Genomic DNA, 17925 nt, shown 5'->3' with positions numbered 1-17925 from the left:
GACTAGGTGCTTGTAACTGTATCACTCACGAACAGGGTCAGTCGAGCCTACCTGTCTTAGGTGTTTTGAAGAACCTCTGGTGAACCCTGAAGAGGACAATGAGCAGTAAGGCCTCTCCCACCTGAAACACTATGTAGATCATAGGGAATAGGTAGAGGGGACCAATCACATCGGGAGGGAATGCCACCTTCAAAATGGTGGAACACAGCTGGATGTTCTGACAGCCTGTCTCCATGGAGATGGTCCTCCGCCCCCTGAGGAACGGGAAGGAAGTCCAAATAAGGACAAATTGAACGGATTGATTGACATGGAGTTATAGCTAGAATGTATGTATATATTTTCAATTTTTTAAAGTGTTTTTTTTACTAAAGAGAAAACATCCTTATCAACACTATCGTCACCATGACTTACGATCCGTTGAGTTTGAAGAGGTATGAGAGGACGTATCCGAAGATGTAGCCAATGAGGGGCATGAGGGCAGCGGTGGCCATGAGTGGAGGGGACAGGACGGTCAGCATCAAATCCATCCCTCCTATGGTCATGCTGGCCAACAGGCCAATCACCACCATGGCTATCAACAGGAGGGACAGGCCAACCTGAGGGGAGGAGAGAGAAGGAAAGTAATTGGGAATAGGAGAATAATACACTGCTCAAAAAAATAAAGGGAACACTTAAACAACACAATGTAACTCCAAGTCAATCACACTTCTGTGAAATCAAACTGTCCACTTAGGAAGCAACACTGATTGACAATAAATTTCACATGCTGTTGTGCAAATGGAATAGACAACAGGTGGAAATTATAGGCAATTAGCAAGACACCCCCAATAAAGGAGTGGTTCTGCAGGTGGGGACCACAGACCACTTCTCAGTTCCTATGCTTCCTGGCTGATGTTTTGGTCACTTTTGAATGCTGGCGGTGCTTTCACTCTAGTGGTAGCATGAGACGGAGTCTACAACCCACACAAGTGGCTCAGGTAGTGCAGCTCATCCAGGATGGCACATCAATGCGAGCTGTGGCAAGAAGGTTTGCTGTGTCTGTCTGCATAGTGTCCAGAGCATGGAGGCGCTACCAGGAGACAGGCCAGTACATCAGGAGACGTGGAGGAGGCCGTAGGAGGGCAACAACCCAGCAGCAGGACCGCTACCTCCGCCTTTGTGCAAGGAGGAGCAGGAGAAGCACTGCCAGAGCCCTGCAAAATGACCTCCAGCAGGCCACAAATGTGCATGTGTCTGCTCAAACGGTCAGAAACAGACTCCATGAGGGTGGTATGAGGGCCCGACGTCCACAGGGGGGGTTTGTGCTTACAGCCCACCGTGCAGGACGTTTGGCATTTGCCAGAGAACACCAAGATTGGCAAATTCGCCACTGGCGCCCTGTGCTCTTCACAGATGAAAGCAGGTTCACACTGAGCACGTAACAGACGTGACAGAGTCTGGAGACGCCGTGGAGAACGTTCTGCTGCCTGCAACATCCTCCAGCATGACCGGTTTGGCGGTGGGTCAGTCATGGTGTAGGGTGGCATTTCTTTGGGGGGCCGCACAGCCCTCCATGTGCTCGCCAGAGGTAGCCTGACTGCCATTAGGTACCGAGATGAGATCCTCAGACCCCTTGTGAGATCATATGCTGGTGCGGTTGGCCCTGGGTTCCTCCTAATGCAAGACAATGCTAGACCTCATGTGGCTGGAGTGTGTCAGCAGTTCCTGCAAGAGGAAGGCATTGATGCTATGGACTGGCCCGCCCGTTCCCCAGACCTGAATCCAAGTGAGCACATCTGGGACATCATGTCTCGCTCCATCCACCAACGCCACGTTGCACCACAGACTGTCCAGGTGTTGGCGGATGCTTTAGTCCAGGTCTGGGAGGAGATCCCTCAGGAGACCATCCGCCACCTCATCAGGAGCATGCCCAGGCGTTGTAGGGAGGTCATACAGGCACGTGGAGGCCACACACACTACTGAGCCTTATTTTGACTTGTTTTAAGGACATTACATCAAAGTTGGATCAGCCTGTAGTGTGGTTTTCCACTTTAATTTTGAGTGTGACTCCAAATCCAGACCTCCATGGGTTGATAAATTGTATTTCCATTGATTATTTTTGTGTGATTTTGTTGTCAGCACATTCAACTATGTAAAGAAAAAAGTATTTAATACGATTATTTCTTTCATTCAGCTCTAGGATGTGTTGTTTAAGTGTTCCCTTTATTTTTTTGAGCAGTATACTTTTATAAACTCTTCTGAATGGCCTTTGGGGTGCACTTGGTTTTGCTTGGAATTTGCACTTTTGGGATTACTCAGAGTTAAGCGCAGTTGGACTTGGGTATTTGACCCAGGTCTCGATTGAATTACCTGTGTGCTCCGTGCCATAATGATGGTCTTGGAGCACTGAAGTATAATGTGTACTGTACTCTACCTTAGTGATGGTCTGTAGTACTGTGTACTGCGTACTGTACTCTACCTTAGTGATGGTCTGTAGTACTGTGTACTGCGTACTGTACTCTACCTTAGTGATGGTCTGTAGTACTGTGTACTGTACTCTACCTTAGTAATAGTCTTGGAGTACTGTGGCCTGTAGTAGTTGATGAGGATGCCGATGCCGCAGGGGAACAGAGTCATGACCAGGGCCAGAGTGATGCCAGCGTAGGGAACAGCACTCTCCAGGTTGGAGAAGCCCTGGCAGTACAGGTAGAGGAGCAGTGGCATCATACCCAGGGCTAGAACTGTAGAGCAGGTAGTCATCACAATACTGGGGAGAGAGGGAGAGACAGAGGGAGAAAGAGAGGGAGAGAGAGAGGGAGAGAGAGAGACAGAGGGAGAAAGAGAGGGAGAGACGGAGGGAGAAAGAGGGAGAGACAGAGGGAGAGACAGAGGGAGAGACAGAGGGAGAGACAGGGAGAGAGAGGGAGAGAGGGAGAGAGGGAGAGACAGGGAGAGACAGAGGGAGAAAGAGAGGGAGAGAGAGGGAGAAAGAGAGGCAGAGACATAGGGAGAGACAGAGGGAGAAAGAGAGGTAGACGGAGGGAGAGGGAGAGACGGAGGGAAAGAGAGAGGTAGACGGAGGGAGAGACGGAGGGAGAGAGAGAGTGAGAGAGAGATGTTACGTATGTGTGTATTTATATTATACCTGGCAAGACTGACTGAAAAAGACTTGTTTAAACGTGCGACCGGCCTGACCTGGCTAACATGCTTTAAGGGTATCAGGATCCATGCTCATTATTACATAATAACTGTGACCCTGGAACAACAGATAGCTTTGGCCATGCTATCATAAACCCTGACATGACTCTATTGGTGTCAGTAATCTCATTACTGTCTTTTCTGTTGTTCTGTTGAGCGGTGCCTATCTAGTTTGGCTTTTTCTGTAGCTTAATGAGGAGGAAGCTGTAATTATTGGTTTCCTCAAGACATACAAACATAATATCTGGAACCTGGATCTCTGTGAGCCAGCCTTACACTGCTAGTTATGGTTTAATAACTGTACTAGTTATGGTTTAATAACTGTACTGGTTATGGTTTAATAACTGTACTAATTATGGTTAAATCACTGTACCAGTTATGGTTGAATAACTACTGGTTATGGTTTAATAACTGTACTGGTTATGGTTTAATAACTGTGCTAGTTATGGTGTAATAACTGTGCTAGTTATGGTTTAATAACTGTGCTAGTTATGGTTTAATAACTGTACTAGTTATGGTTAAATAACTCTACTAGTTATGGTTTAATAACTGTACTAGTTATGGTTTAATAACTGTACTAGTTATGGTTTAATAACTGTACTAGTTATGGTTTAATAACTGTACTAGTTAGGGTTTAATAACTGTACTAGTTAGGGTTTAATAACTGTACTAGTTAGGGTTTAATAACTGTACTAGTTATGGTTTAATAACTGTTCTAGTTATGGTTTAATAACTGTACTAGTTATGGTTTAATAACTGTTCTAGTTATGGTTTAATAACTGTGCTAGTTAGGGTTTAATAACTGCTAATTAAGGTTAAGTAACTGTGCTAGTCAGGGTTAAATAACTATTCTAGTTAGGGTTGAATAACTGCTAGGTATGAGTTCAATAACGGCTAGATATGAGTTCAATAACTGCTAGGTATGAGTTCAATAATGGCTAGATATGAGTTCAATAACTGCTAGGTATGAGTTCAATAACTGCTAGGTATGAGTTCAATAGCTGCTAGGTATGAGTTCAATAGCTGCTAGGTCTGAGTTCAATAGCTGCTAGGTCTGAGTTCAATAGCTGCTAGGTATGAGTTCAATAGCTGCTAGGTCTGAGTTCAATAGCTGCTAGGTATGAGTTCAATAGCTGCTAGGTATGAGTTCAATAGCTGCTAGGTATGAGTTCAATAGCTGCTAGGTATGAGTTCAATAACTGCTAGGTATGAGTTCAATAGCTGCTAGGTATGAGTTCAATAGCTGCTAGGTCTGAGTTCAATAGCTGCTAGGTCTGAGTTCAATAGCTGCTAGGTCTGAGTTAATGACGTGCCGGTTCAAACTAAAACGTGGGATGGCAGTGGTGTGTCTGATGGTGATATTGATTAACATGATAATAGTTTTATGATCTGTGTTGGTGTATTTCAGGGCATTCAACTCTGTACTAATGGGGTGATTATCAAGGCACTAATGTACTGTAACCAAGCCACCCATGTTGGTCTGAGCAATAAGTCAGGACAGGACAGGGTGTGGTTGGTTATTATTGGGGAATAACAGTACACACCAGAACACGATAACATCAAGGTCATTCAAGTCTTAGCTAATAATAAGGTGATTGCCATTGCGTTGACAAAGCACTTTATTTGGTAGCCTTCAGCAGTACGAGGTCATTGAACTCAATAATAAGGTAAATGCTATTGCATTGACAACGCTCTTCAACGCGTGCATTTAGTCATCGCCCACCCGCTCCGTTCAGCAGCCTCAATGATAATTCTGCATTTTACGAACTGATAAATGTACATACTGTATCTATCCCCATTAGTACCACAGAGTAGAATGACCTGCATACCACTGACCCGATCATAAAACTATTATCATATAAATAGTATCTACCCCCAGACATACACCCCATCCATCCCACCTTTTAGGTTTAGCTGTCAGGTCATTAACCCTTTATTAGACCCTAGGAAATCTACTTAACGATTAGAGAGAAGGTATGAGTTCCAGCATTGTCTCGAGACCCACTTGGAAACAATATGATTCCTCTCAAGCTTATTTTACACATTTTATAATGAGAATAGATTAAAATAGTGTCTGAATAGATGAATGTAGAGCTGTATATGTACCTTAGGTTCATGTCTCCCTTCAGAGACAGGGCCAATATATTGGAGAGGCTTCCCCCTGGACAGCATCCACAGATCAGCACCACTACAGCCTCTACCGGCCCCAGCTGTAACACCTGAAGACACAGGACAGGACACACACCTGAGACTACACTGAACAGCTTAGCATGGTCCTGTCCTGCCATTCCTGAAGGCCTGGGAACCAGAATGTAGCCAAGAAAACAATGGAGATACTAACCTTAGCCAATCAGAGATACTAACCTTAGCCAATGAGAGATACTAACGTTAGCCAATGAGAGATACTAACGTTAGCCAATGAGAGATACTAACCTTAGCCAATCAGAGATACTAACCTTAGCCAATCAGAGATACTAACCTTAGCCAATCAGAGATACTAACCTTAGCCAATCAGAGATACTAACCTTAGCCAATCAGAGATACTAACCTTAGCCAATCAGAGATACTAACCTTAGCCAATGAGATATACTAACCTTAGCCAATGATAAATACTAACCTTAGCCAATGATAAATACTAACCTTAGCCAATGATAAATACTAACCTTAGCCAATGAGAGATACTAACCTTAGCCAATGATAAATACTAACCTTAGCCAATGAGAGATACTATCCTTAGCCAATGAGAGATACTAACCTTAGCCAATGATAAATACTAACCTTAGCCAATGAGAGATACTAACCTTAGCCAATGACAGATACTAACGTTAGCCAATCAGAGATACTAACCTTAGCCAATCAGAGATACTAACCTTAGCCAATGATAAATACTAACCTTAGAGAATGAGAGATACTAACGTTAGCCAATGATAAATACTAACCTTAGCCAATGATAAATACTAACCTTAGCCAATGAGAGATACTAACCTTAGCCAATGAGAGGACTAACCTTAGCCAATGAGAGATACTAACCTTAGCCAATGAGAGATACTAACCTTAGCCAATGAGAGATACTAACCTTAGCCAATGAGAGATACTAACCTTAGCCAATGATAAATACTAACCTTAGCCAATGATAAATACTAACCTTAGCCAATGGGAGATTCTAACCGTAGCCAATGATAAATACTAACCTGAGCCAATGAGAGATACTAACCTTAGCCAATGATAAATACTAACCTTAGCCAATGGGAGATTCTAACCTTAGCCAATGAGAGATACTAACGTTAGCCAATGACAGATACTAACGTTAGCCAATGAGAGATACTAACCTTAGCCAATCAGAGATACTAACCTTAGCCAAGCAGAGATACTAACCTTAGCCAATCAGAGATACTAACCTTAGCCAATGACAGATACTAACCTTAGCCAATGAGAGATACTAACCTTAGCCAATGAGAGATACTAACCTTAGCCAATGATAAATACTAACCTTAGCCAATGGGAGATTCTAACCTTAGCCAATGATAAATACTAACCTTAGCCAATCAGAGATACTAACCTTAGCCAATCAGAGATACTAACCTTAGCCAATCAGAGATACTAACCTTAGCCAATCAGAGATACTAACCTTAGCCAATCAGAGATACTAACCTTAGCCAATGAGAAATACTAACCTTAGCCAATGAGAGATACTAACCTTAGCCAATGAGAGATACTAACCTTAGCCAATGAGAGATACTAACCTTAGCCAATGAGAGATACTAACCTTAGCCAATGAGAGATACTAACCTTAGCCAATGAGAGATACTAACCTTAGCCAATGAGAGATACTAACCTTAGCCAATGAGAGATACTAACCTTAGCCAATGAGAGATACTAACCTTAGCCAATGAGAGATACTAACCTTAGCCAATGAGAGATACTAACCTTAGCCAATGAGAGATACTAACCTTAGCCAATCAGAGATACTAACCTTAGCCAATCAGAGATACTAACCTTAGCCAATTAGAGATACTAATCTTAGCCAATGAGAGATACTAACTTTGGCCAATGATAAATACTAACCTTAGCCAATGAGAGATACTAACCTTAGCCAATGAGAGATACTAACCTTACCCAATGAGAGATACTAACCTTAGCCAATGATAAATACTAACCTTAGCCAATGAGAGATACTAACCTTAGCCAATGATAAATACTAACCTTAGCAAATGAGAGATACTAACCTTAGCCAATGAGAAATACTAACCTTAGTCAATGAGAAATACTAACCTTAGCCAATGAGAAATACTAACCTTAGCCAAAGAGAGATGCTAACCTTAGCCAAAGAGAGATGCTAACCTTAGCCAAAGAGAGATGCTAACCTTAGCCAAAGAGAGATGCTAACCTTAGCCAATGAGAGATACTAACCTTAGCCAATGAGAAATACTAACCTTAGCCAATGAGAAATACTAACCTTAGCCAATGAGAAATACTAACCTTAGCCAATGGGAGATTCTAACCTTAGCCAATCAGAGATACTAACCTTAGCCAATGAGAGATACTAATGTTAGCCAATGAGAGATACTAACCTTAGCCAATGAGGGATACTAACGCTAGCCAATGAGAGATACTAACCTTAGCCAATCAGAGATACTAACATTAGCCAATCAGAGATACTAACCTTAGCCAATCAGAGATACTAACCTTAGCCAATCAGAGATACTAACCTTAGCCAATCAGAGATACTAACCTTAGCCAATCAGAGATACTAACCTTAGCCAATGAGAGATACTAACCTTAACCAATGAGAGATACTAACCTTAGCCAATGAGAGATACTAACCTTAGCCAATGATAAATACTAACCTTAGCCAATGAGAGATACTAACCTTAGCCAATGAGAGATACTAACCTTAGCCAATGAGAGATACTAACCTTAGCCAATGAGAGAAACAACCTTAGCCAATGATTAATACTAACCTTAGCCAATGAGAGATACTAACCTTAGCCAATGGGAGATTCTAACCTTAGCCAATCAGAGATACTAACCTTAGCCAATGAGAGATACTAATGTTAGCCAATGAGAGATACTAACCTTAGCCAATGAGGGATACTAACGCTAGCCAATGAGAGATACTAACCTTAGCCAATCAGAGATACTAACATTAGCCAATCAGAGATACTAACCTTAGCCAATCAGAGATACTAACCTTAGCCAATCAGAGATACTAACCTTAGCCAATCAGAGATACTAACCTTAGCCAATTAGAGATACTAATCTTAGCCAATGAGAGATACTAACTTTGGCCAATGATAAATACTAACCTTAGCCAATGAGAGATACTAACCTTAGCCAATGAGAGATACTAACCTTACCCAATGAGAGATACTAACCTTAGCCAATGATAAATACTAACCTTAGCCAATGAGAGATACTAACCTTAGCCAATGATAAATACTAACCTTAGCAAATGAGAGATACTAACCTTAGCCAATGAGAAATACTAACCTTAGTCAATGAGAAATACTAACCTTAGCCAATGAGAAATACTAACCTTAGCCAAAGAGAGATGCTAACCTTAGCCAAAGAGAGATGCTAACCTTAGCCAAAGAGAGATGCTAACCTTAGCCAAAGAGAGATGCTAACCTTAGCCAATGAGAGATACTAACCTTAGCCAATGAGAAATACTAACCTTAGCCAATGAGAAATACTAACCTTAGCCAATGAGAAATACTAACCTTAGCCAATGGGAGATTCTAACCTTAGCCAATCAGAGATACTAACCTTAGCCAATGAGAGATACTAATGTTAGCCAATGAGAGATACTAACCTTAGCCAATGAGGGATACTAACGCTAGCCAATGAGAGATACTAACCTTAGCCAATCAGAGATACTAACATTAGCCAATCAGAGATACTAACCTTAGCCAATCAGAGATACTAACCTTAGCCAATCAGAGATACTAACCTTAGCCAATCAGAGATACTAACCTTAGCCAATCAGAGATACTAACCTTAGCCAATGAGAGATACTAACCTTAACCAATGAGAGATACTAACCTTAGCCAATGAGAGATACTAACCTTAGCCAATGATAAATACTAACCTTAGCCAATGAGAGATACTAACCTTAGCCAATGAGAGATACTAACCTTAGCCAATGAGAGATACTAACCTTAGCCAATGAGAGAAACAACCTTAGCCAATGATTAATACTAACCTTAGCCAATGAGAGATACTAACCTTAGCCAATGAGAGATACTAACCTTAGCCAATGAGAGATACTAACCTTAGCCAATGAGAGATACTAACCTTAGCCAATGAGAGATACTAACCTTAGCCAATGATAAATACTAACCTTAGCCAATCAGAGATTCTAACCTTAGCCAATCAGAGATACTAACCTTAGCCAATCAGAGATACTAACCTTAGCCAATGAGAAATACTAACCTTAGCCAATGAGAGATTCTAACCTTAGCCAATGAGAGATACTAACCTTAGCCAATGATAAATACTAACCTTAGCCAATGAGAGATACTAACCTTAGCCAATGAGAGATACTAACCTTAGCCAATGAGAGATACTAACCTTAGCCAATGAGAGATACTAACCTTAGCCAATGAGAGATACTAACCTTAGCCAATGAGAGATACTAACCTTAGCCAATTAGAGATACTAATCTTAGCCAATGAGAGATACTAACTTTGGCCAATGATAAATACTAACCTTAGCCAATGGGAGATTCTAACCTTAGCCAATGAGAAATACTAACCTTAGCCAATTATAAATACTAACCTTAGCCAATGAGAGGACTAACCTTAGCCAATGATAAATACTAACCTTAGCCAATGAGAGATACTAACCTTAGCCAATGAGAGATACTAACCTTAGCCAATCAGAGATGCTAACCTTTGCCAATCAGAGATGCTAACCTTAGCCAATGAGAGATACTAACCTTAGCCAATGAGAGATACTAACCTTAGCCAATGAGAGATACTAACCTTAGCCAATGAGAGATACTAACCTTAGCCAATGAGAGATACTAACCTTAGCCAATGAGAGATACTAACCTTAGCCAATGAGAGATACTAACCTTAGCCAATGATAAATACTAACCTTAGCCAATGAGATATACTAACCTTAGCCAATGAGATATACTAACCTTAGCCAATGAGAAATACTAACCTTAGCCAATGATAAATACTAAACTTAGCCAATGAGAGATGCTAACCTTAGCCAATGATAAATACTAACCTTAGCCAATGGGAGATTCTAACCTTAGCCAATGAGAGATACTAACCTTAGCCAATTAGAGATACTAACCTTAGCCAATTAGAGATACTAACCTTAGCCAATTAGAGATACTAACCTTAGCCAATGATAAATACTAACCTTAGCCAATGGGAGATACTACCCTTTGCCAATGATAAATACTAACCTTAGCCAATGGGAGATTCTAACCTTAGCCAATGAGAGATACTAACCTTAGCCAATGAGAGATACTAACCTTAGCCAATGAGAGATACTAACCTTAGCCAATGAGAGATACTAACCTTAGCCAATGATAAATACTAACCTTAGCCAATGAGAGATACTAACCTTAGCCAATGATAAATACTAACCTTAGCAAATGAGAGATACTAACCTTAGCCAATGAGAGATACTAACCTTACCCAATGAGAGATACTAACCTTAGCCAATGATAAATACTAACCTTAGCCAATGAGAGATACTAACCTTAGCCAATGATAAATACTAACCTTAGCAAATGAGAGATACTAACCTTAGCCAATGAGAAATACTAACCTTAGTCAATGAGAAATACTAACCTTAGCCAATGAGAAATACTAACCTTAGCCAAAGAGAGATGCTAACCTTAGCCAAAGAGAGATGCTAACCTTAGCCAAAGAGAGATGCTAACCTTAGCCAAAGAGAGATGCTAACCTTAGCCAATGAGAGATACTAACCTTAGCCAATGAGAAATACTAACCTTAGCCAATGAGAAATACTAACCTTAGCCAATGAGAAATACTAACCTTAGCCAATGGGAGATTCTAACCTTAGCCAATCAGAGATACTAACCTTAGCCAATGAGAGATACTAATGTTAGCCAATGAGAGATACTAACCTTAGCCAATGAGGGATACTAACGCTAGCCAATGAGAGATACTAACCTTAGCCAATCAGAGATACTAACATTAGCCAATCAGAGATACTAACCTTAGCCAATCAGAGATACTAACCTTAGCCAATCAGAGATACTAACCTTAGCCAATCAGAGATACTAACCTTAGCCAATCAGAGATACTAACCTTAGCCAATGAGAGATACTAACCTTAACCAATGAGAGATACTAACCTTAGCCAATGAGAGATACTAACCTTAGCCAATGATAAATACTAACCTTAGCCAATGAGAGATACTAACCTTAGCCAATGAGAGATACTAACCTTAGCCAATGAGAGATACTAACCTTAGCCAATGAGAGAAACAACCTTAGCCAATGATTAATACTAACCTTAGCCAATGAGAGATACTAACCTTAGCCAATGAGAGATACTAACCTTAGCCAATGAGAGATACTAACCTTAGCCAATGAGAGATACTAACCTTAGCCAATGAGAGATACTAACCTTAGCCAATGATAAATACTAACCTTAGCCAATCAGAGATTCTAACCTTAGCCAATCAGAGATACTAACCTTAGCCAATCAGAGATACTAACCTTAGCCAATGAGAAATACTAACCTTAGCCAATGAGAGATTCTAACCTTAGCCAATGAGAGATACTAACCTTAGCCAATGATAAATACTAACTTTAGCCAATGAGAGATACTAACCTTAGCCAATGAGAGATACTAACCTTAGCCAATGAGAGATACTAACCTTAGCCAATGAGAGATACTAACCTTAGCCAATGAGAGATACTAACCTTAGCCAATGAGAGATACTAACCTTAGCCAATTAGAGATACTAATCTTAGCCAATGAGAGATACTAACTTTGGCCAATGATAAATACTAACCTTAGCCAATGGGAGATTCTAACCTTAGCCAATGAGAAATACTAACCTTAGCCAATTATAAATACTAACCTTAGCCAATGAGAGGACTAACCTTAGCCAATGATAAATACTAACCTTAGCCAATGAGAGATACTAACCTTAGCCAATGAGAGATACTAACCTTAGCCAATCAGAGATGCTAACCTTTGCCAATCAGAGATGCTAACCTTAGCCAATGAGAGATACTAACCTTAGCCAATGAGAGATACTAACCTTAGCCAATGAGAGATACTAACCTTAGCCAATGAGAGATACTAACCTTAGCCAATGAGAGATACTAACCTTAGCCAATGAGAGATACTAACCTTAGCCAATGAGAGATACTAACCTTAGCCAATGATAAATACTAACCTTAGCCAATGAGATATACTAACCTTAGCCAATGAGATATACTAACCTTAGCCAATGAGAAATACTAACCTTAGCCAATGATAAATACTAAACTTAGCCAATGAGAGATGCTAACCTTAGCCAATGATAAATACTAACCTTAGCCAATGGGAGATTCTAACCTTAGCCAATGAGAGATACTAACCTTAGCCAATTAGAGATACTAACCTTAGCCAATTAGAGATACTAACCTTAGCCAATTAGAGATACTAACCTTAGCCAATGATAAATACTAACCTTAGCCAATGGGAGATACTACCCTTTGCCAATGATAAATACTAACCTTAGCCAATGGGAGATTCTAACCTTAGCCAATGAGAGATACTAACCTTAGCCAATGAGAGATACTAACCTTAGCCAATGAGAGATACTAACCTTAGCCAATGAGAGATACTAACCTTAGCCAATGATAAATACTAACCTTAGCCAATGAGATATACTAACCTTAGCCAATGAGATATACTAACCTTAGCCAATGAGAAATACTAACCTTAGCCAATGAGAAATACTAACCTTAGCCAATGATAAATACTAAACTTAGCCAATGAGAGATGCTAACCTTAGCCAATGATAAATACTAACCTTAGCCAATGGGAGATTCTAACCTTAGCCAATGAGAGATACTAACCTTAGCCAATGAGAGATACTAACCTTAGCCAATTAGAGATACTAACCTTAGCCAATTAGAGATACTAACCTTAGCCAATTAGAGATACTAACCTTAGCCAATGAGAGATACTAACCTTAGCCAATGAGAGATACTAACCTTTGCCAATGATAAATACTAACCTTAGCCAATGGGAGATACTACCCTTTGCCAATGATAAATACTAACCTTAGCCAATGAGAGATACTAACCTTAGCCAATGAGAGATACTAACCTTAGCCAATTAGAGATACTAACCTTAGCCAATTAGAGATACTAACCTTAGCCAATTAGAGATACTAACCTTAGCCAATGAGAGATACTAACCTTTGCCAATGAGAGATACTAACCTTTGCCAATGAGAGATACTAACCTTTGCCAATGATAAATACTACCCTTTGCAAATGGGAGATACTACCCTTTGCCAATGATAAATACTAACCTTAGCCAATGAAAGATACTAACGTTAGCCAATGATAAATACTAACCTTAGCCAATGAGAGATACTAACCTTAGCAAATGAGAGATACTAACCTTAGCCAATGAGAGATACTAACCTTAGCCAATGAGAGATACTAACCTTAGCCAATGAGAGATACTAACCTTAGCCAATCAGAGATACTAACCTTAGCCAATGATAAATACTAACCTTAGCCAATGATACATACTTACCTTAGCCAATGAGAGATACTAACCTTAGCCAATGATAAATACTAACCTTAGCCAATGAGAGATACTAACCTTAGCCAATGATAAATACTAACCTTAGCCAATGAGAGGACTAACCTTAGCCAATGATAAATACTAACCTTAGCCAATGAGAGATACTAACCTTAGCCAATGATAAATACTAACCTTAGCCAATGAGAGATACTAACCTTAGCCAATGATAAATACTAACCTTAGCCAATGAGATATACTAACCTTAGCCAATGAGAAATACTAACCTTAGCCAATGAGATATACTAACCTTAGCCAATGAGAAATACTAACCTTAGCCAATGAGAAATACTAACCTTAGCCAATGAGAAATACTAACCTTAGCCAATGAGAAATACTAACCTTAGCCAATGAGAAATACTAACCTTAGCCAATGAGAAATACTAACCTTAGCCAATGAGAAATGCTAACCTTAGCCAATGAGAAATGCTAACCTTAGCCAATGAGAAATGCTAAACTTAGCCAATGAGAGATGCTAACCTTAGCCAATGAGAGATACTAACCTTAGCCAATGATAAATACTAACCTTAGCCAATGGGAGATTCTAACCTTAGCCAATGAGAGATACTAACCTTAGCCAATGAGAGATACTAACCTTAGCCAATGAGAGATACTAACCTTAGCCAATGAGAGATACTAACCTTAGCCAATGAGAGATACTAACCTTTGCCAATGAGAGATACTAACCTTTGCCAATGAGAGATACTAACCTTAGCCAATTAGAGATACTAACCTTAGCCAATGAGAGATACTAACCTTAGCCAATGAGAGATACTAACCTTTGCCAATGATAAATACTAACCTTAGCCAATGGGAGATACTACCCTTTGCCAATGATAAATACTAACCTTAGCCAATGAAAGATACTAACGTTAGCCAATGATAAATACTAACCTTAGCCAATGAGAGATACTAACCTTAGCCAATGAGAGATACTAACCTTAGCCAATGAGAGATACTAACCTTAGCCAATGAGAGATACTAACCTTAGCCAATGAGAGATACTAACCTTAGCCAATGAGAGATACTAACCTTAGCCAATGAGAGATACTAACCTTAGCCAATGAGAGATACTAACCTTAGCCAATGAGACATAATAACCTTAGCCAATCAGAGATACTAACCTTAGCCAATGATAAATACTAACCTTAGCCAATGATAAATACTTACCTTAGCCAATGAGAGATACTAACCTTAGCCAATGAGAGATACTAACCTTAGCCAATGAGAGATACTAACCTTAGCCAATGAGAGATACTAACCTTAGCCAATGAGAAATACTAACCTTAGCCAATCAGAGATACTAACCTTAGCCAATGAGAGATACTAACCTTAGCCAATGATAAATACTAACCTAAGCCAATGAGAGATACTAACCTTAGCCAATGATAAATACTAACCTAAGCCAATGAGAGATACTAACCTTAGCCAATGATAAATACTAACATTAGCCAATGAGAGGACTAACCTTAGCCAATGATAAATACTAACCTTAGCCAATGGGAGATTGTAACCTTAGCCAATGAGAGATACTAACCTTAGCCAATGAGAGATACTAACCTTAGCCAATTAGAGATACTAACCTTAGCCAATTAGAGATACTAACCTTAGCCAATGAGAGATACTAACCTTAGCCAATGAGAGATACTAACCTTTGCCAATGAGAGATACTAACCTTAGCCAATTAGAGATACTAACCTTAGCCAATGAGAGATACTAACCTTAGCCAATGAGAGATACTAACCTTAGCCAATGAGAGATACTAACCTTAGCCAATGAGAGATACTAACCTTTGCCAATGAGAGATACTAACCTTAGCCAATGATAAATACTAACCTTAGCCAATGAGAGATACTAACCTTAGCCAATGATAAATACTAACCTTAGCCAATGAGAGATACTAACCTTAGCCAATGATAAATACTAACCTTAGCCAATGAGAGATACTAACCTTAGCCAATGAGAGATACTAACCTTAGCCAATGAGAGATACTAACCTTAGCCAATGATAAATACTAACCTTAGCCAATGAGAGATACTAACCTTAGCCAATGATAAATACTAACCTTAGCCAATGAGAGGACTAACCTTAGCCAATGATAAATACTAACCTTAGCCAATGAGAGATACTAACCTTAGCCAATGAGAGATACTAACCTTTGCCAATGAGAGATAGTAACCTTAGCCAATTAGAGATACTAACCTTAGCCAATGAGAGATACTAACCTTAGCCAATGAGAGATACTAACCTTTGCCAATGATAAATACTAACCTTAGCCAATGGGAGATACTACCCTTTGCCAATGATAAATACTAACCTTAGCCAATGAAAGATACTAACGTTAGCCAATGATAAATACTAACCTTAGCCAATGAGAGATACTAACCTTAGCCAATGAGAGATACTAACCTTAGCCAATGAGAGATACTAACCTTAGCCAATGAGAGATACTAACCTTAGCCAATGAGAGATACTAACCTTAGCCAATGAGAGATACTAACCTTAGCCAATGAGAGATACTAACCTTAGCCAATGAGAGATACTAACCTTAGCCAATGAGACATAATAACCTTAGCCAATCAGAGATACTAACCTTAGCCAATGATAAATACTAACCTTAGCCAATGATAAATACTTACCTTAGCCAATGAGAGATACTAACCTTAGCCAATGAGAGATACTAACCTTAGCCAATGAGAGATACTAACCTTAGCCAATGAGAGATACTAACCTTAGCCAATGAGAAATACTAACCTTAGCCAATCAGAGATACTAACCTTAGCCAATGAGAGATACTAACCTTAGCCAATGATAAATACTAACCTAAGCCAATGAGAGATACTAACCTTAGCCAATGATAAATACTAACCTAAGCCAATGAGAGATACTAACCTTAGCCAATGATAAATACTAACATTAGCCAATGAGAGGACTAACCTTAGCCAATGATAAATACTAACCTTAGCCAATGGGAGATTGTAACCTTAGCCAATGAGAGATACTAACCTTAGCCAATGAGAGATACTAACCTTAGCCAATTAGAGATACTAACCTTAGCCAATTAGAGATACTAACCTTAGCCAATTAGAGATACTAACCTTAGCCAATGAGAGATACTAACCTTAGCCAATGAGAGATACTAACCTTTGCCAATGATAAATACTAACCTTAGCCAATGAGAGATACTAACCTTAGCCAATGGGAGATACTACCCTTTGCCAATGATAAATACTAACCTTAGCCAATGAGAGATACTAACCTTAGCCAATGAGAGATACTAACCTTAGCCAATTAGAGATACTAACCTTAGCCAATTAGAGATACTAACCTTAGCCAATTAGAGATACTAACCTTAGCCAATGAGAGATACTAACCTTTGCCAATGAGAGATACTAACCTTTGCCAATGAGAGATACTAACCTTTGCCAATGATAAATACTACCCTTTGCCAATAGGAGATACTACCCTTTGCCAATGATAAATACTAACCTTAGCCAATGAAAGATACTAACGTTAGCCAATGATAAATACTAACCTTAGCCAATGAGAGATACTAACCTTAGCCAATGAGAGATACTAACCTTAGCCAATGAGAGATACTAACCTTAGCCAATGATAAATACTAACATTAGCCAATGAGAGATACTAACCTTAGCCAATGATAAATACTAACCTTAGCCAATGAGAGGACTAACCTTAGCCAATGATAAATACTAACCTTAGCCAATGAGAGATACTAACCTTAGCCAATGATAAATACTAACCTTAGCCAATGAGATATACTAACCTTAGCCAATGAGAAATACTAACCTTAGCCAATGAGAAATACTAACCTTAGCCAATGAGAAATACTAACCTTAGCCAATGAGAAATACTAACCTTAGCCAATGAGAAATACTAACCTTAGCCAATGAGAAATACTAACCTTAGCCAATGACAGATACTA

At 39.6% G+C, this 17925-nt stretch overlaps 1 protein-coding gene across 1 annotated transcript in view; it reads right to left on the bottom strand.

Moving 5' to 3' along the window:
• Positions 1–17925, bottom strand: part of LOC106571093 (hepatic sodium/bile acid cotransporter) — a 36110-nt gene that overhangs the window by 1028 nt on the left and 17157 nt on the right. The window contains exons 4-7 of the mRNA XM_045695563.2: positions 5284–5396; positions 2542–2746; positions 412–596; positions 52–254 (exon numbers count right to left, since the gene is read on the bottom strand). Coding sequence (XP_045551519.1) covers positions 52–254; positions 412–596; positions 2542–2746; positions 5284–5396 — 706 coding nt within the window. The remainder of the gene's footprint in view (positions 1–51; positions 255–411; positions 597–2541; positions 2747–5283; positions 5397–17925) is intronic.

Source organism: Salmo salar, chromosome 15, assembly GCF_965601325.2.
Source record: "Salmo salar chromosome 15, fSalSal1, whole genome shotgun sequence".
NCBI lineage: Eukaryota > Metazoa > Chordata > Actinopteri > Salmoniformes > Salmonidae > Salmo > Salmo salar.
The sequence above is the reverse complement of the archived record's forward strand: the minus strand, read 5'-3'. Positions and strand labels throughout refer to the sequence as shown.